This window comes from Bacillus rossius, chromosome 3, assembly GCF_032445375.1.
Source record: "Bacillus rossius redtenbacheri isolate Brsri chromosome 3, Brsri_v3, whole genome shotgun sequence".
Taxonomy (NCBI): Eukaryota; Metazoa; Arthropoda; class Insecta; order Phasmatodea; family Bacillidae; genus Bacillus; species Bacillus rossius.
In genome coordinates, this window is record NC_086332.1 from 7,646,070 (window position 1) to 7,666,518 (window position 20,449).

Below are 20,449 nucleotides of genomic sequence, written 5' to 3' on the forward strand. Positions count from 1 at the left end.
CGACTGTGCAAGCTAGCTTAAAGTTTGTAGCTAAGATCACCATAGAGCATGACCATAGAGCAACACTTAGTACAAAATGTTTTAACAGTTGGTCAAAATGATTGCAACAATTCAAGAGAATTGTGAATTTAACAATTGACTCGTCGAGCGTCTACCGTCTTAGCTTTTGAGGTTATGATATTGACGAACTGTTTAAAAAATTTCAGGGAACCTTTGTAATTTATGTGAGACGGAATTTATTTGTTCGCGGTAATGTCAAATCAACCACTAGTTTGTCAGTTATGGATGGGAGGTGTAAGTACAAAAAATTATATCATTGATGTTGACGTTTTACTGTACTATGCCGGTAAAACTATATTTTGCAGTTTGTTTATTATCCAAGTAGTTATTCCGTTTAGAATATCCAGGTATTTATACCCATAAAAAATGTAAACGTTAGGTTTTATAATTCCTAATATTAATGCATTTTCTGTACAAGTATTACAAGTTTAGCAAGTTTTGTTTTTAAATATCAGAACTTTTATAGCAAACATTTCACTGTTAAGAACATAAACGGGATAATAGAGGATTATTTGAAAGGTGAATGAAATTTAGGAATTATATTTTCTGGCACCTATTATTGTTTGCGAGACAAACAAGAGAAAATGCTACAGGTTGGCAGGTGTGCCCTCTGCACTAACTACGGCTGGGGCTCTTGGAAGCCATGAGACCAAGGGCGTCGCCAGGGGGGGTAGGGAGGGCAGTTGCCCCCCCCCCCCCCACCCCTAGAGCCCTAGAGATTCAAAAAATGTAGCCAAATGCAAAAAAATACATATTTTTCCCACAACTTGCCCCCCCTCCCTATGCCATCGTCTGGCGACGCCCTTGCAAGAGACACAGTTTTATGATAATGCCGTGATGAAAATAAATTTTGAAAGTAGTGACTTATAGGAAAAATTTTAATAAATAGACAAATGGTAAATTTCAAATTTTGGCAGTTTGTCCATAATAAAAATAATACAATTCCAACAATAATGTCCTAGAACCACTACAGACAGTCCTCTATTTTCCCTGAAAATAGCATTTCAAAATATCTACTGGTATTTCAGAAATCATCGTCCTTAATTGTCTCAGATGGACTATGCAATTCACCCTCTTGTCCTTTCCTTTCCAACATACCCATCATCCATCTCACTATTTGATGCTGCACTTTCTCCAGCTCCCGTACCTCGATCACTAGGAAGGGATCCCAGATCACAGCTGCACACTCCATCATTAGCCTTTCTCCCTGTGGGGTCCTGCCCTGCAACCCCAGCGCCCTCCTCCCATTATTCACCAACTGCTGAGCCCAGGTTATTTTGCAGGATCAGTCCCAGGTACTTACAATCTTCTGCCTCCTTTGCTCCTGCCCCTTCCAACAATAAATTTCCCTCACTATCAAAAGCCTTTAAATTCTGACTTTTTACTTCATAGTTTTAGTTGCAAATGTGCAACCCTGCTTCTCTGAGCCTGCCAAACACACGCTACCTGCATATTATTAACCCATTTCAAGGTAATTAACCATTCAACAAAGCAGAACCTGCTCTGAAGTGTGAATACTAACACTTAATGATCTATGTTAGATCAATTTTTTTATTTAATAAACTGGAATTTTATTTTGTTTTAGCATAACATTGGGTTACGTTTATAATTTTTGCATAGTGCATGCTAGTTCAACAAATGATACTAGTAAACATTTTATTAATTCATGTGACATATGGCTGAATGTAACATTGTAAATATCATTACTAATGATTAAAACACATAATCTAACCACTAATTGAACCCTACCTAACCATTGTTAAAATCTGTCTGTCTTTGCACTGATACTCAATTATGCCAAGCAATTAATTTGAAGAAGAAAAAAACTGTAATGGTTTTTTATTCACTTTCGTTCATTTCTTGTTATGGCAGAAATCGTATAATAGTAATTGTATGCTCTTACGCCAAGTTTTTGTGAGAATATTGATAAAAGTTTTCACAATCATGCCTATTTTTGGCAATGAATTGATAAGTCGTGTATTCAAGATGTTTATGACAGGGCATAAACTACAAATATTAATATTTTAGTTATTTAGCCCTCTAAAAGTACCTGTTTTGGGGCTGAGTACCTAAAACACAATATCTATTGACCTTGTGAGTTGTAGCCCTGTGTAGGGTTCTAATAAGTTTGCATTACTTTATATTTATTAGAATCATTGTTGGGTACAGGATCAATTCGAGTTTGACTGTCATTGTTTTTTATATGTCTTTTCCAAAGTCTATAGCCATGATTTGTTGATCCTGGAAGCAAGTGAAACATACTGCTTTTTTTTCTATAGTACAATTCTGTGGTGTTATGGAAGAGAGGGTTGAGTCAAAAACATCAAATTTTAAGAGAGGTGGAAGAAAGTCGAGGATTATTTGAAGGATATGCCTTTTGACACTTTATGTGGTTTGTAGTTTTGTGTTGCCTGTAGAAGATATCAATAATTAATAATATAACGGCTAATATTTGATCGTGAAAATAATATTAGACTTTCTTCCAGCTCTCTTGAAATTTAATGTTTTTGACTTAACCCTCTCTTCCATAACACCACAGAATAGTAAGTGTGATAATGTAATAACAGAGTGTAAGAACTGCTGGCCCTGAATGTAGTTCCACTAGAATAGCTGGCATCTGTAACCTGCAACTCATTTCCAGCTGGAACCGTACATGACGGAGAGCTTCATCATGTCTGCGTTCCAGCGCATGGGGGAGGCGCCCCAGAATGTGAAAGTCATGCGCAACAAGTTCACCGGCGAGCCGGCGGGCTACTGCTTCGTGCACTTCGTCACGGACGAAGCAGCCCTCAATGCCATGCACAAGCTCAGTGGCAAGATCATCCCCAACACGAACCCCGTGAGTAGGCCCCTGTCTCGGTTATGTTACTGTGGCTTCAGTTTTCATGGAGTGTTATACGACAAACAACCTACCTACTGTACTGGTTTCAGCAGTAACTATTTCAATTTACTACATTGGTTTGATGAATATTAAAAAAAATTCTGCGCCGGCTTAGATACTTACGTAACGAGCATAAGACCTTATTGATATAGTCTGCAACACCAAATTTATAACAATTTATATCTTATATAAAATAATAATCACAATTCCAAATGAAGTAAATGAACACACACATTTATTTTCTTCTGTTTATTCTCCTCTCCATTACATGTAATAACAACCGTTTTCTTTCTTTTTTTTCCAAAGATATATCATGTGCCATAGAGAAAAATTTGTTTCTACATATCACAGTACTAATTTTATACAATGAACATAATTACAATTTTGATGCTCATTAAACAAAACAATTAATGTAAAATAGGTACTCTGTATGAGTGTAACAGTACTTACACTGCTGTTTTTATCATGATTTTTTAAATCCCTGGGTATTGTGATACAGATTGATAAATTATATAAAACACAAGACAAAATCATAGTTTAAGTAATAGAAATAAATTGACTTGTGACAGAGTTAATTGGATTGGGGGGCGGGGGATATATAATTATCTAGTGTAGTGTAGAAAGTGCGCTATAAGTTTTCCTCTGATCTTTAGTGATAACTGTAGATGTACTGTATTTACCAGTAAATGATGCGACTGAATATAATGCAACCCCAAACGTTTAGATTATGAGTTTATGAAAAAGACATAATGGATTGGAAATTGCAATTCAAGAACATGGCACTTAAATTTATTTAAATTATTAAGTTTATTCTATATTTACTAGGCCCTTTCGAGTGCCACTTTTTTCAGTACCTAGAGTGATTTACATTGTGTCTGTTTTGAAAAACCAAGCTGCAGTTAGTTGAGTTAATGTAACATCTTCAAAGAATATAGTTGAATTTCTAAAGTGTTTACAGTCATTATTATATTGCAGCATTATTTGAGTGTATACTATTGATTGTACTTTATCATGATACTGCCAAACATCTTTGTCAGTCTATGTGACATTGGGAAAAGTCAATGAATTTAAACATTAAGTACTGGTATTTTGATCACAGGTGGAAAAATAATTGATCTTAAGAAAATGTGCTAACTAGAAACAGGTACTAGATAATGATTAACTGTTTGGGCACTTAGTTAATGGAACTTACTTCCATGTAGCAACATTAGTTTAGGTCATTCTTATGAAAGTACAGGCAAACAAACTCATAGGTTGTTTGAAACATTTTGTGATGTCTGACCTAGGGTAGTCATCCATTAACTGTGCAAAAAAGTGGAAAATGTACCTCATTGTAAATAAATAACTGTCAGTTGAAGTTCGTGATTGGGATTTAATTTTTGTATTGTAGGCCATTCGTTTCAAACTGAATCACGCAAGCACGACAGGGCGCCCGCCCATCGACAGAGAATTCTCTCTCTGGGTAGGAGACTTGTCTTCAGACGTAGATGACTATACCCTCTACAGGACATTTGCATCACGCTACCCATCCATCAGAACTGCGAAAGGTAAAGGAATTGTGTTGGTTTATTCAAGACAGTGTCAAATGTATGATGTGTGTTGTATGAAATGTATTTGAGGTAGAGTCGGTACTCTTAATCCGACACCGATCGAGACACTTGCGTTCAGATTTTTTTGGGCAGATTTTGACACTTTTTAACATTGGAATCAATAATGTGTAGTTTTTCTTGCTACATAGCAGCTTGAAACAAATTGTTTTAAATATCATTGTATTGTACTATTTTTATCTTTAGTGTTGACGTTAAAACTAAATTGACAAACAAAAATCCTGCAAAATGGTTATTCCTGCACTGCTATAGTTCTGAACGTGCCAGATTAAATAGAATTTACGGAATTTGTCAGATACTTTGTGCATTTACATACCTTTCTTGCAAGTTATAAAAATTTTATTGCCTGGCTTAAATCATCTTGCAAATTATTGTGGTTTACTTACTTCAAAATTTAATTTTCCTGTTATCTTAAATGCTGTTGTACTTGACTGGGTAAAAAATCTTTGTTTTGCAGTGATCATGGACAGTGATGGGTTAAGCAAAGGATATGGTTTCATTCGGTTTGCCAGCGAAGACGAGCAGAAGAACTGCCAGTTGACGATGAACGGCTACAAGGGTCTGGGCTCCAAGGCCATCAAAGTCAGCAATGCAGTGCCCAAGGCCCATCGAGTGCAGGCGAGGTTTGTGTTGCTTCATTCCCTATGGTATTAGTATTCTACAGACAATAAACTTTACTACAGTTGTGTTTAGCTGATGCCTCGAAAAGTAATTTATTATGATACTTAATCAAACTACGTACTATGTCCTTTTTTTTTTTTTTTTTTTTTAAGTAATGAGTAGTAAAAAATCATTTGTGGTAGTTGGAGCACAAGAGTCCCAAAAGACATTAATCCATCAGTTGTAAATTATATGGTGTATTATTTGAATGGATTTAGTGTTAGTGACAAACAAGTGCGGTTTTATCGTAAGATTAATACAATGCAATCATTGGCTTTTACTGACAGGTCAGAGCAGTACGTACCTAAAACTCTTGACTTCTAAACCAACAACTCATTGCTATCTTCAAGCTTTAGGCAAGCTTTAGTGTTCAAGTGTTTACTGTAGTTTAATCATTAAGGAGAGAGAGAGAGAAACAAATACATTATTGAATTCCATAGTGTTTTTAATGTAATAAATTTATTATTATTATTATTTTAATTAGTGATATACTCATAATTTCATGGAATCATTAGGATTCAACGATGCATTCTTTAAATGGACATTTACTATGATTCAGTTATTGACAGTTCCTTTCAAGGCACGTTTTCAAAAATACTATTGGCAGAAAGAATTTAATTTAAAACATTATTATGGCCAAACGCCGGTAATGGTGTGTGTCCATAGAAATGATTTAAATCAATCCTCCTCCATTGCAATAATCATTCACAGAATGCAAAAACAACTTAATGTAAAAAATGTCATAAATTCTAAATTGCAACAATCTCTCCCCCTCAGAGGCTTAAAAAAAATTTTTATGTACCACACACTAAAATAAGTTATCAATTTCTCCAAGAAAAATATATTTGTAGAAGTGACCATAGTGATTTTTTAAACTGCGTTCCAGTTCATTCTTATGTTTGTTTTTAACCTACAAATGTGTAACCTTAGCCAAGGCAATGTATTTTTATCCCCTTAATAAATTAGTAATCCTGAAAAATAAGGAACTAATAGTGTTTGGTGTCTTATGTTTTGAATAATATAGTGTTTTTAATAGGCACCAACTATTGATTGTAAATCAGTAATTAATTGTGTGAACTGGAAATATGGCTTGAGCGCTGTTAGCGGCCGCTGAGTGCAAGCCAATTGCATGAATTTGGTCGCTATTGTCAGATCATCTTCCTAACAGTGGGTAGTTTCATGTCAAAGCACTCAAAATGAACCTTAATGCTCAGAACTAACGACCAGTGAGGAGGGCCTTGAATGTTTCATAACAAGCATTTACATTTTAGTAGGTTACAGAACTGAAAGTAAGAACTGAGAGTAGAAAACTTAGTGGTAACACTGTCAGCAGAGCGAGTGTAGAGTGATTGTAAGTATGGGTGACTGCTCAGCTCGACGGCAGCCACGACCGGAGGCTACAGCTCGAGCCAGGACTACGGCCAGTACTACGACGTGTCGTACTGGCAGAACTACTCGGCGTGGCAGGGCTACTATGAAACTGCTGGTGCCATGCAGAGCGTGCAGGACTACGCGCAGGTCAGCTATGCCTCCTCGGCCGCCCAGAACACGGACGAGGTGGGCAGCGTGGAGGACGACTTGGAGCTCGTGGGTGGGTTGCTGTTCCGTAACGTCCCAATTCCTTATTACAGCTACACATAACAAGTCTTAACATGAAAACTTTATGAATTAAGCAACATAGTATATATAACATTAACATTATTATTATATTCTCAACAAAATAATTGGTTGTCTGTAAAGTCGCTTTACGGACGATAGTTTAACGTGACGTCATAACAAAACATTGATGAAATGATTACATACATTTATGAATAAAATTGAATGTTTTTTATTGAAATATCACTAATTTGTATGGATACAAAGAAGGAGTGAAATGAAATCTACAATTTAATTGATAAATTTACTTTTATTTGCACTCATTAATTCAAATATGTTTATTACTTTAACGAAGAGATTATTTTAACTATAACTTTTATACATGTTTGCTATTTAACTTCTTCCAATCTGTGTTATTCTGTTAAGGATATGACGATGATAGGAAAAGTAGGAAACGAATGGGAGTGTTTCAAGGATGATGTGAAGGAAAATGGCTTACCCAACACCAAAATGCAGTCAAAAATAATATGTTTGCGGCACGGACTCTGCAGCAATGCTAGGAAGAACGGGTTAGCAAAGAGCAATGAAAATGTTACATTGAAATGCATGAAAACAGAATTACGCCACGGACTCGGTCTCAATGCTAGGAGGTTTAGGTTAGCAAAGAGCAGTATAAAATGAGCGTAACGGGACACAGCGAAATGGGACAATGTGCGTAACAGGACACTTTTTAGTGCGTGCAGCCGGCGTTCATCAATTTATTAGACGTCACGTCAAAAATATAAATTAAAGTTTAGATGGTAAGATTGTTTTATAATTTTTTTGTCAGAGAAAACTAACTGACTATACTTACAGTTATATCTGTATAAAATGTCAATAGTTTTACCTAATGTACATAATAAGGTTTTCTGACATCTGTTAAAGATAGGTACTTTAATTAATACCTGTATTGTCTAGTAGATAATTAATTACATGTAACTTTATTATTGTAGCCAGTTGTGTATAAATAAAGCATCTAATAATTCTCTTAAAGATAAAGATTGTAGAAGGGGGTAAACATCAACCTTTTTAATAAAATTAATGTTTTAGTCTACAATTTTGCTTAATTTGTTTTGTAAGTTATCTTATTTGTCACTGTCTGCTTAGTAAGATTGTTCCAAAATAACAGAGCCATATTCAAGTTTGGATCTCACCAAAGCTATATAAAAACTAGGTATTGAATTGAGGGTAGATGCATTAAAAGTAATACGTATATATATAATTAGAGCTAACATTCTATTAGCATTAGATCTAAGTGTTTCGATATGATTATGAAAGAAAAAGTTTAGAATCAAGCAAGATATTCAAGTCTCCGATACAATACGATTTTACAATAGCTTGATTATCAAATTTATAATTAAATACAATGGGATAATATTTTCTTGAGAAAGTTATGGTAGTTTTTTTTTGTAGTTAAGGTCAACAAATTTAAGATTACACTGTTCGAGAAAATAAGCAATGTTGTGTTGAAGGAGGAGACAGTCCTGAAGACAAGTTATTTTTCTAGATATTTTTAGATCATCTGCAAAAAAGGCTAACCCAAAATTTAATGCTTTAGTTACAGTATATCATCAATAAAGATGTCGAAAAGAAGCGGGGATAGTGTACTACTTTGAGGAACACCAGAATTTGCATTTTAATATTATTGATAGAAACAGAAAATTCCTATCTTTCAAACTACTATTACTAAACCATTTGAGATGTTTGTCATTTAGTCCTATATTAGACATTTATTTCAGTAAAGTATGATTGTTTACTATGTAAAAGCCTTTGCTAATTCAAAATAAGCATCCACTTTACCTCGAGTTATCACATCATGTTATTCCACTAAATGATTGTGCATACGGTGACCTACCCCTAAATCCTGTACCATCTATTGGGAATATTAAAAAATATTTTGTAAGACTTTGCTATCATCTACCTTTTTTTATAGACATCTTGCCCTAAAGTTTGTGCCTTACAGCTAACTCAATGAAAAAAATACCATGTTTATGCTAACTTTAATATAAATTAATATGTATTAGTATTTAATATGCAGTTGTTCATGTATGTGCTGCTACCCAGTAAGATGTGCACACAATGCACAGTACAGTATAGCCATCTCTACATTAGGATAGTGTTTTCCTCATAAGAGCCATCCAGAGTTGTCAGATTGCATGGTTGTGCTACTTTAGGGCACAAGGCCAAGTTGTCTCAAGTCTCATGAAGGTGCATTTGTGAAAAGCTGGCCCCATTTCTAATTTTGCCAGATACTGCAGTATAAGGATGTCTTTTCCCCTCCTCTTTATTAATCATTGCTTACTATGATGATTCACTACTCCTAGCACTTCATGTTGTGTTGGTGTGGTGTGAACAGGTTCTTGTCTTAAAGGAATTGACTTGACTGTGTTAGGTAAATGCCTAGGTGTTTGACTTGCCCACGCCAGATGTTCAGAGGAAGGAATGAGCGTTATAATTACAGACAGGCTCGTAATTAGTTGGGCATGTGTCGTTTTGCCTAAAGGCATTTTGCCTAATTTTAGGCAAAATGCTTTTTCCTCTTTTAGGCAATTCGCCTTTAGGCAAATAGCCGTTAGGCAAAACACCTTTAGGCGAAATGACTTTAGGCAAATCGCCGTAATTAATTCATGTTTAGGCAAACCGTCTTTAGGCAAATCACCTGTTACTCAATTAGTTTTATGAGTACTCACACAACGGTTAATTCGCAAAATGTAATATTGTTTTTTTTTCCCCCCCTTCAGAGCACAATGTACCGTTGGACATAGAGCGCCTGAACAGGGACGTCACGGAACGAGACTACAACTTGTGGGACGCGCTGGAGAGCTCCAAGTGGCTGCCGCTCGAGGCGGAGAGCGCCTCCGTGTGACATTCTTCTTCCTTTGTGTGGACACTACAGTGACGTGATCAATAAAATATTTTGTACTTTTTACTCTGTTTTCCTTCATTACTCTACACTCTTTGTGCGCTTATGTCTTTATCTTGTGTACTTCAAAAAAATTAATAAGAGAATAATTTAAGGATAGCTTGTAGCACAAAGATCATCTTTGTAATGTAATATTTAGTAATGTTATTTATTTTTAGTAGAGCCATTTCAAACTGTCAAGCTATTTTCTTCAAACTGCTTCCTTTAAAGTTGGATGGTCAAAAATGTTACAAATTTGAAATTTATATTATGTACTTAGTTTTTAATAGTTTTTAATTAAACCTTTTTGTATACTGAACACGCTCTAACACTTGCTAAAGGTTTTAGGAATCAGCCAATCGGAATCTAAAATGTAAATTTCCAACTTTTTTCTGGCACTAAAAAACTTTAAATAGTCGTTAACACATGAGCAAAAAGTGGTTATGAAGGTGAATTAAATTTGAAAATTGTCTTACAATTATTTATGTGATGAAAGTTAATAGTGTTTCAATAACTTTAAAAGATAGAATTTATTTTATATTTTATCATTATCATACAGTAAATATTTCAGTTAAATTTAATTTTAATTTATTTACTGTAAATTAGGTAATTATAACATTTCATGCAGTACTGTGATGCATTATTATAATTTTAAAATGGAGTTTAATTTGGAAACTTTTAATTAACTTAATATAGCAATTTGACCAGCCCAGCTTTTATGATGGGACGTGACAAATTTGAAAAAAAAAAAAGTGTTAAAAATGACTTGGTACCAAAACAATTGGTCTCTTCACGTGTACAGAAGTTATGTTAGTAAGGATAAGGCTGTTGTGTGGTACTCTTCAGTTGTTAATTTTACAGTTAACTGTTTCTCTCTTACTATGTACTCGTTTAATTTTAAAGGAACCCTCATGTAACAGAAAAATTTTATTAGGGTTTCTCAAGTATTATTGAATTAATTTGTTTGTTTGGTGGTACAGTGTTAACAGTTTTGACTGCCGTATCTTGGAATTTTTTTAACCTAAAACAAAGTAAATATATTATTGTCAACTTTGGATACCTGTAATTTGTCATTATGCATTGTACATAAATGAATAACTAGGGGGCCATCTCTTTGACATCTAGGTCGAGATAGACGAGGTGTGAAACTATGAAAGGGAGCGGTGACTGCATTGATTTGTGTGGGAAACAGACTACCCCAAGAAAATCTCCCGGCTCGCTGCGATGTCAGGCACGTTTTCCACTCGTGAGAAAAACCAGGTTTGACTTTGTCAAGAGTGCCATTTGACCACTTCACTTTGCCCAAAACTGTGTGAAACAATACAGAATGAGCCTGCTCTAAACGAGCATGAGCGAGGATACACACCACGTACAAAGATAGTCGGATTTGATCCCTACAAAATATATCTACAATTGCACGCATTAACTCGGTTACAGAATATAATATATGGCCACTGGTCACTGAATAAACTGAATTATTAGGCTTCTTGTGTGGCATTAACTTCAAAGTATTTCAATTTTTAAACGCTGCAAAAGGACATTTACTTTATGGTTTAACTGAATGAGATTTTTAATAAAGGGTTGAACAGTACGCTATAATAGGATGGTTAAAAATACTTGATGAAACGAACCTGTTTCAAGACATTTTCACCATCTTTAAATAAAGTGTTCTTAAAAAGAACTTTTATTATATCAGAAGGTTGTTTTATGAGTAACAGTCTCTCTCTCAGCTCTTCCATTGATTTTGATCCTTGAGACCATTTACAGAAACTACCACATGTGTGGAAGATAATTTAACAAGCATTAATGATTATTTCTACATTGCTAAATGTAAACATTTAATAGTGATTGTGTGTCTAGTGTGTGCTTGGTAGTTACTGTATTGATATGACATTATTACTGCAATATTTGTGAAAATTTTTTTGAATATTTAAAGATCTGCAGGCTTGTACTGCACTGCTATGCTTACAAGTGAAATCGGTAAATATGTAGTCGGGCGGTATTTTCGAAATAAAAAAATGTCAAAAATCCGAAAATACTTTTATTCTATGCTCTTTAACTTACTCTTTTCATTAAAAGCGGCAGAGATAAGAAATTCCAAATACTTTAGGAGATATCGAATTTTTAAATTTCATCATATGTAGTTCAGCGGTATTTGCGAAAAAAAATGTTAAAAATCCGAAAATACCTTTATTAGATGCTCTTCAACTTCCTCTTTTCATTAAAAGCGGAGGAGATAAGAAATTCCAAATACTATAGGAGAGATTGAATTTTTAAATTTCATCACAACTATACCAGGTCATTCATGTGGCTTTTGCCATTTTCTTGTTTACGAGTATCTATTTTTTTATTGGATAATGATGTCACGTGATTGTTCGTGATAGGCCAGAATTCAAATGAACTAATACGTGATTATTTAGTTCAATTATTGTTTAAAACGGTGTTTAATTACCGCCTCCAACTTAGGTGAGTTTTTAACGTTTCTAATTTTAAAGTCTTATTTGTTATTGTTGCGCAAGTAATAAGTAACAAAAAAATTTTACGTGAGTTGTTACTGTTCATCCTTTGTCCCGGTTTGTTAGGTCAGGTCAGTTACATTATAAATACTTTAAAACTAAAGAACCATTGAAATTAATTCATATTATTTTTAATGTACGCTTAGTTTCAAAGTATTTTTTAATGTAACTGACCTGACCTAATTGACCATTTTCATTAATTAGGCATTCACAAACACATGGCAATGAAAAAAATGCAACGGTGGAATGATTACACAGGTCTTGTATAGCAAAATAAGAACGGCGATATCTCTTAAAGTATTTGGAATTTCTTATCTCCGCCGCTTTTAATGAAAAGAGGAAGTTGAAGAGCATGTAATAAAGGTATTTTCTGATTTTTAACATTTTTTTTCGCAAATACCGCTGAACTACATATGATGAAATTTAAAAATTCGATATCTCCTAAAGTATTTGGAATTTCTTACCTCCGCCACTTTTAATGAAAAGAGGAAGTTTAAGAGCACAGAATAAAGGTATTTTCGGATTTTTAAAAAAAATTTTTAAAAAAATCGCCAAAAAATGAAGATTAAAAAATTCGATATCTCCTAAAGTAATTGGAATTTTTTTATCTCCGCAGGCGGTTCTGAAAAGAGGACGTAAGATAGCATATAATGAAAGTTATTTCATATTTGTACGATTTTTTTGGCGCTAATCCGTACAATACATATTTACCAAACTAAAATTTGACAAATGAGGGGAAAACTCTAGGAATTTTTCCAAAATGCTGTTTTCTGCATGAACATGGCTTCAAATTCTTTGCTATTTGAATATGCTTACACAAATGTAGCCCAGGTGTTTCACTTCTCACAATATCTACAAGCATTTACAGAAATAAATGTTGAATAACATTTTAAAAGTGGTAGCAAAAGAGCTTTCCCCCCCCCCCCCTCCGCCCCAATTTCACATACACTGAAAAGTAATTACAGTAAATTCAACTCCAGGCTAAGAAGTATTTTAATCAGGGGGTTACTCTTTTTTTTAAGAACGAAAACACTTTAAATGAATACAACTCACAATAATCAGTACATCATGATAAACTTGATTTACATTTTAGTAGCTATAACCGTTCAGAAATTTTACTTGCGATGTTTTGTAACTGTCCGTATACTTTTGATGGAGGGCTGCCCAGGATTAAGCTGCAGATAGCCCTTTTTGCAACCTGTATGTTTTGGAAAGAACCCAGAATGTGTATCTTGGAGTCTGCGAGTACAATGCGCGTCTTGGTGACATTCTCGATTGTAAACTTGGTTCTCCCACCTTTTCCAGCGAGTCGGCCAATTGCACGAGAAAGGTGGTCACCCTTCAAAGTCTTGACATCTTTGATTTCAAATGTGTCTACGAACAAGTCATCCAAACGCAACAAAGCTAACGCATCTTCAACATCGAAACCATACACAAATGCCCTAACAAAGTCTGCTGCTTTTTGTAGACTTGAAATATCTTCTGTTTCAGCACATGTTCGTAACTCCACGTTCCTTGATGTGAGGTTAAAACGTATTTGCAAGTGAAGATGTTCTACGATGGGTGTAAAAATCTTCATCCAGTTTTCTTTCAGAGGTGTGAGACGATGCGCTGGCACAGGCACTTTCCTCACTTCGAATTTATCGCCAGAAACTTGTTTAAATTTCTTAGGCCTTGATGCTTGAGGTATGGATTTGCCTTCAATGCCTCGGACAACTTTGGTACCATCATTTGGAGCACTTCTTTTATTTCTTTTCAAAGGCGACGAAAATTTGTCTGGATCTTCAACTACCATCGTTGAAGTGCTTGTTTCCATGTTTTTCATGTGAATTTAATACCAAACCTCAACACACAAACACCACGTGAAAAATAACATAAGAATATCCATAAAAGTTTTCGAATAACCAGAGACTAAATAATTAGTGTAGTAAGTGTAAGACAACGACCTAGAAATATGAGACACCTGACTGCAGCGCATTTAGCGGCTCAGCCTGAAATATGTCTACGAAATTTAAATTCCCTATGTAATACAATGAGCGGTCTCGGCAAAAGTTTCCTCTCGTCGTATGAAATAATTTTGTGGAGTAATGAATTTACATTACCTATATATGTATGAAAACAGTTTTAATACATTTTCTTAGACATACGCCATTGAAGTTTTACAATGTTTGTCAAATACGTTTTCGCAATCTACAAAAGTATATTGACTTAAAAATCATTAATAATTACCTAACTTTAAAAATGACAACAAAAGGACATACTTTAACCAATGTAATGTAATTAACTTAGTAAAAGAGTTTTTGTAAATAGTTTATTATTATCAATAATAAATAAATTTCACAAATCTGTAAAATGTGATAAATTAGTTCATTTCCTAGAGAAAGTACTCTTGATTGAAATGTATGAACACTCCGAAAATGTGTTTATGAGTACTACCATTCCGAAAAACAAGATTGAGTGTTTTTTTAAGTCATTTACTGGAACTAACCAACCATTTACAGTACTATCTGACTCCAGGATGAAATAGTTTCTTTTCGCACATCCGCACATATTTTTGTTGGAAACAATGTCTTTAATTGACGACAGTCGTCGTGCCCTCATAGACTTAGAAGCCGTTTCTGCCCACCGCCGGGTACCTGAGGGGGGGGGGCTATTCCCCCCTTATCCCTCGGTGCAGTGCAGTGAGTGCTCCATGCTAGGGACGCACCCGCGTGCGCCCTAACTTCGCTGCTGGACCGCTCAAGGACGGACATCTGTGTATAATTATTTGTAAATAACTTAACTTGTAATTGTGTATTCAAATAGGGTAGTTATGTGTTTTGTTTGAATGGTGTAGCTTTGTACAGGGGCCGCGCCTGGCCCGCAGTGGACACGCGACCCTCCGTGCCGCTTTCCCCCATTCCTCCCTCTCCACTCGCGCGGCGCTGCGGCCGCGCGGGGCGGGGAATCGGGAGTCGCAGCTTGGCTGTCGTTGAGGGAGGTTCTGTGACGCTGCGCTCCGCGAGTCCGTAGGCCCTCTGCCACGCGCGTTGCTAGCGTCGCTACCGTCGTTTCGGCTAGCACTCACGTTCGACATCTTCAGTCGCAGAGTAGTGCACCTTCGTGGATGACCTGCAATTTGCGTTCGTTCACGGCGCGGCGGGGGACGTGTCCCGTAACATCGTTGTGGGTCAGGCGCGTTCAGGGAAAAGGACTAAATAAAACATCTTGTAGACTAACAGCGGACGTTTCCTGGTTCGATCTCCACTCCCATACTCCTGCCCTGTTCATCACCTCCCCCTCTCCCCAGCTCCCGGTCCCAGCCACAGTAGGCACGAACCCCCACCTCTCACTGAATTAGTCGGCCGAAATAATTACAACCTAAATTCACAGTCGCACGTCGGGGATCGGGAAGGAGCCACGGCCTGGGGACGACATAATAACCCCTAGTGTTGAATCACAGCAGCGAAATCTCACGCTCAACCACATTTATATTTTCAAAATATGCAGTGCAAGTCAATTCCTGCAAAGAACGATTCATTAAGAGACTACCGGTAGGGCAAATGTGTTAGGCATAGTCATTCTTATGAAGTTAAATTGAACATGCCCTATGTAACACCGATGATAGTGCACTTCTGTAATAAAATGTGTCAGTATTCTTGTGTATTTCTCAGAATTTTCCCATGCTAACATAAGCTAGGAAGCAGTCTTCTATACAGACTAGAGAATAAAATGTATAAATGAATTGATTTGATAGATGCACTTGCGATTGGGCTAGACCACTGCCTCCTCACTCTTACAATTCCTGATGCCTCCTCCTTAAGTCCTTCCCTTCTCTCACATCCAGTATCTTTCCATCAATCCCATTCCATTCCCATCACATCCTCACCAAGAATACTTGCCATCCTCTTTCTGTTCTTCTTCACTATCTCTGAATGGTACACATGCGAACCCTCCTCCCTCTATGCCCCCTTTGGTTCGCAGCCTAACTTCCAGCTTTTCCCAGCCCCTTCCCCATTTGTAAACCCTTTAAAAAATTCAACAATCTTTCTACTTTTCTCCTTCTTTGTAGTGTGTCCCATCCAAGCTCCATCATCACTTATGGACTATGCGCAACACCCTTCGTAACTGGTTGCTGACGACCCACGACAACTCAGCGGTTAGATGTACAAATAATTTGCCCCGCCCCCCTCTAAGCCAAGGGTTTTTTTCATGCCTTAACCAAGCAAACATCCACTAGGCCCACCCCATTTCTTGAACACTAGACCATGTTGATGGCATTCTGTTACTAGTGCATAGTCATCTACTTTATTTAACTTGCTAGCGCCTCAAAATCCCTTTTCCATTACTAATCCAACTATTAACTCTCAATTAAGTTTCTTATGTCATCAAAATTTAATGCTGAATGTTTGTGGAGCTACATTTGACCCGGATATTTGCGAGTGTGTAGCTGGTGTGTTCTGCCAGTGTGGTGACTGCTGGCAGGTTGAGAATCGTGCTTCCAGTACAACTTTGATGTATAACACCAATGTTAGCTTGAACGTATTGGCCAACATATACCATCCCTTAAAACACATTGACTATTCAGTATCAATAATTCGTGGCGAACATAATCAGTGAGAAACCAACTACATATATATATTTTTAGAGTGAACATTTACCAGGCAGTTTAGACTGAAATTGAAAAAATATTTCATAATCATATTTTTATCCTACTTTTAAACACATTACTACGAACCTGTACATAATTAAAAGAAAATGTGTGATCTTGGAAAGGCCATCATATTTCTGCATAGATATTTTTAGGCATCTGTACTGGTAGCAATGATGTATGTATAGCAATGATGTAAATCTTTCTAGGATGCGCATTGGTTTAAACTCAAATTTTATATTCATAACTAGCGTAGAAGATATTACGTCCTAATATTTACGCTATGTTGTAGGTAAGTGTTTTTTTTTTACATCATTCATTTTCTATGGTATAGAGTTCACATCAGCTGTTTGTTTTCTGTGGTCGGTGTGCTTACGGTGTAGTTGAAAGGGTACATGAAATAGTAATTAAGGTAATTTTAACACTTATTGAAATCTATATACTCCTTCAACGACGACGTAACATAAAATTAAGAGGTATATTAAAACTTGCACATAAAAATTGTACTTTAGATGTGTGTAAATATAAGTTCCGCATTGTAGGTTTGGATGAATGTGAACGTTTACAAAAAGGTCTCAATATTGCATTTTGCCGCTGTTGTGTGACAATTTGGTGGCAATTATTTTACATCTATTTAATCTTTTTTTGACCTGACTGCATTCGTTGGTAGCACACATTTTACATTCAAACTAACCGATCATTCTCGTCGAGTTTTTACCCCTCGGTAAATTCTTAAGTTTTTCCCCCCAGGAAAAAAAATGTTTTGTACGTATCGCATATCCAAGACTATCCCTTGATTCTAATGGCATGATCCTGAATACATTGATATAGTGGTACATTATGCTTGCTGTTTTGTTTTAATTTAGTACGTCGAAACATCCTGGATCAACAAAAATTGTGATGTAACAATTAATCGTAAAATCATTTCAAATAAAAATTCGAAAATTATTTTTATTACACTTACTGATTTTGTTTATATTGTAATATTTTTGTTATGCCCAGGATGTTTCGATGTACTTAATTAAAACAGCAAGCATCATGTACTACAGGATTAATCATACATGATTATGCCATCAGGATCAAGGGATAGACTTGGATGCATGAAACTAGGAAGGTCTTCAAAGAGAGAGGAGGACAGAAAGGGGAAAGAACGCGATGGTCGTGAGGACGGTAGGGGAATGGAATAGGATGGAGATGGAGTGTGTGTTGGTTGGAAGTGTGGATCAGTTCAGAAGAAGAGTGCGGGGAAAGTAGGGAGAATGCTTGCCACCGGGCACTTCTGTACCCAATTGCAGCTATAATAAAGAAAAACTGAACAATTACCGCATATTGTTTATATTTGTTAAGTTAGCTTCATTAAAAATACGTTTAATTTAATTAAAAATCATTTGTTATACCTATTTCATCAAATTCATGTCACAACACATACTTTTTTTTAGATGACTGTTAATACATGTACTAAGAATGCTGAGATAGAAGTGACACTGTAAAGGTGAATTTTTTTGTGCATTGTTTGATTTTTTTTTAAATAATGGGTAGGTCTATGCTTATATTTGTGATGGTAACTAGTGTGACAGTATGAATGTTAGCAAAATGCAGTTTTTAATTCTAACTGGATTATATAAATCTATAGTAGTGATGGGTCTTCCTAGTCCAGAAAAATTGTGTAGTGTAGCCTCTCAAAAATAAGCAAATAAATATTGGTGGAAAATTGATGTATGTAATTTACTTGCTAGAATGATATATTTAATTTTCAATTCATTATGTTTCTTGCTTTTTAATGATGTTCACACCATAGTTCGCAGTGAGTATTTCAGAATCCAAAAGAAATTTGGGGGAAAAAAAACTTTTATTTAAAATCAAAACATAGCATTTTGAAATAATTTTAAGAAAAAGCCATGACTACCATTTACCGAGATTTGTCTCACCTACATGTGTCCTTGTAAGCCACTATCTGCACACACTACACCATCGTCACAGTTGACCCAGCGCACAGCTCTACCTGCACCGTCTCCATCAGTGTCCTGTACACGAGTCCCCAATCCACCTAGCACGTCGACTAATCAACGTCCTGTTCTGAATCCTGCCAGTTGTGTTGCACTCGCACCCATGTTGCTTCTCCTATCCATCACTCCTAACTTTCTATGTTATCTCTGTGTCCAGAAAGAAGTGGTATAAATATTTCTGTGTTTGTCAGTACCTTAACTGTTAAATTATTGGTAAATATTTACAATCGCGGTAGATGCCAAAAAAAATGCTAAAAGTCTGAAAATACTTTTATTCTGTGCCCTTTCACTTCCTCTTTTCAAAACAACCGGCGGAGGTAAGAAATTCCAAATACTTTAGGAGATATCGAATTTTTTAATTTCATCATATGTAGAGTCGTGGTATATGCCAAAAAAAATGCTAAACATCTGAAAATACCTTTATTATATGCTCTTCAACTTCCTCTTTTCATTAAAAGCGGCGGAGATTAGTAATTCCAAATACTTTAGGAGATATCGAATTTTTAAATTTCAGCACAAAACCAGCGCATTCCTGTGGCGTGCGTGCACCATTGTTTCTTGTTTACGTACGAGTATCTATTTTTTTATTGGATAATGTCGTCACGTGATTGTTCGTGATAGGCCAGAATTCAAATGAACTAATACGTGATTATTTAGTTCAATTATTGTTTAAAACGGTGTTTAATTACCGCCTCCAACTTACGTGAGTTTTTAACGTTTCTAGTTTTAAAGTCTTATTTGTTATTTTGATATTGTTGCGCAAGTAATAAGTAACAAAAAAAATTACGTGAGTTGTTACTGTACATCCTTTGTTACGGGTTTGTTAGGTAAGGTCAGTTACATTATAAATAATTTAAAACTAAAGAATAATTAAAATTAATTCACATTATTTTTAATATCACCTTAGTTTTAAAGTATTTATAATGTAACTGACCTGACCTAATCGACCATTTTAGTTTACTGTTCACCCTCTGTCCGGGGTTGTTTGGTCAGGTCAGAAACATTATAAATATTTTAAAACTAAACAGCCATTAAAATTAATTCACAAAATAATTTTTAATGTCGGCTTAGTTTGAAAGTATTAATAATGTAACTGACCTGACCTAATCAACCATTTTATTAATTACGCATTCACGATTCACATATTCACGTCTCACGAACACACGGAAAAATAACAAAAATGGCGCCGCTCGAATGGTTCCACAGGTCTTGTATTGCAAAATTAAAAAATTCGATATCTCCTAAAGTATTTGGAATTTCTTATCTCCGCCGCTTTTAATGAAAAGAGGAAGTTGAAGAGCATATGATAAAGGTATTTTAGGATTTTTTACATTTTTTTTTTGGCATCTACCGCGACTCTACATATGATGAATTTAAAAAATTCGATATCTCCTAAAGTATTTGGAATTTCTTACCTCCGCCGGTTGTTTTGAAAAGAGGAAGTGAAAGGGCACAGAATAAAAGTATTTTCAGATTTTTAGCATTTTTTTTGGCATCTACCGCGATTGTAAATATTTACCAAATTATTTGCTTCCCACTTTGGTCTTTACTT

General features: G+C 35.6%; 3 protein-coding genes across 6 annotated transcripts in view; 2 read left to right on the forward strand and 1 right to left on the reverse strand.

Annotated features, from left to right (window-relative positions):
- Positions 1–7: 7 nt before the first annotated feature.
- Positions 8–9,772, forward strand: LOC134530160 (tRNA selenocysteine 1-associated protein 1). 2 transcript variants are annotated; one of them, XM_063364791.1, is made up of 6 exons: positions 8–294; positions 2,702–2,899; positions 4,332–4,488; positions 5,006–5,171; positions 6,582–6,799; positions 9,585–9,772. In XM_063364791.1, the coding sequence occupies exons 1-6, from the start codon at positions 253–255 to the stop codon at positions 9,707–9,709; spliced, it is 906 nt and encodes a 301-aa protein (XP_063220861.1). In that variant the 5' UTR covers positions 8–252; the 3' UTR covers positions 9,710–9,772. The 2 variants fall into 2 exon arrangements, with proteins under 2 accessions (XP_063220861.1, XP_063220862.1); XM_063364792.1 differs by having other exon boundaries at positions 115–294; positions 6,582–6,726.
- A 3,458-nt stretch (positions 9,773–13,230) lies between these two features.
- Positions 13,231–14,177, reverse strand: LOC134530161 (RNA-binding protein PNO1). Its single transcript, XM_063364793.1, has one exon. The coding sequence runs from the start codon at positions 14,084–14,086 to the stop codon at positions 13,358–13,360; it is 729 nt and encodes a 242-aa protein (XP_063220863.1). The 5' UTR covers positions 14,087–14,177; the 3' UTR covers positions 13,231–13,357.
- A 2,904-nt stretch (positions 14,178–17,081) lies between these two features.
- LOC134530163 (NADH dehydrogenase [ubiquinone] iron-sulfur protein 5) overlaps positions 17,082–20,449 on the forward strand; it is a 4,631-nt gene continuing 1,263 nt past the window's right edge. The window contains exon 1 of one of the 3 annotated variants that reach the window (XM_063364796.1): positions 17,082–17,183. The gene's annotated coding sequence lies outside the window, so the exon portion shown is untranslated. Of the gene's footprint in view, positions 17,184–17,219; positions 17,368–20,449 lie in introns of those variants that run through there. The other 2 variants (XM_063364797.1, XM_063364795.1) reach the window with 2 other exon arrangements.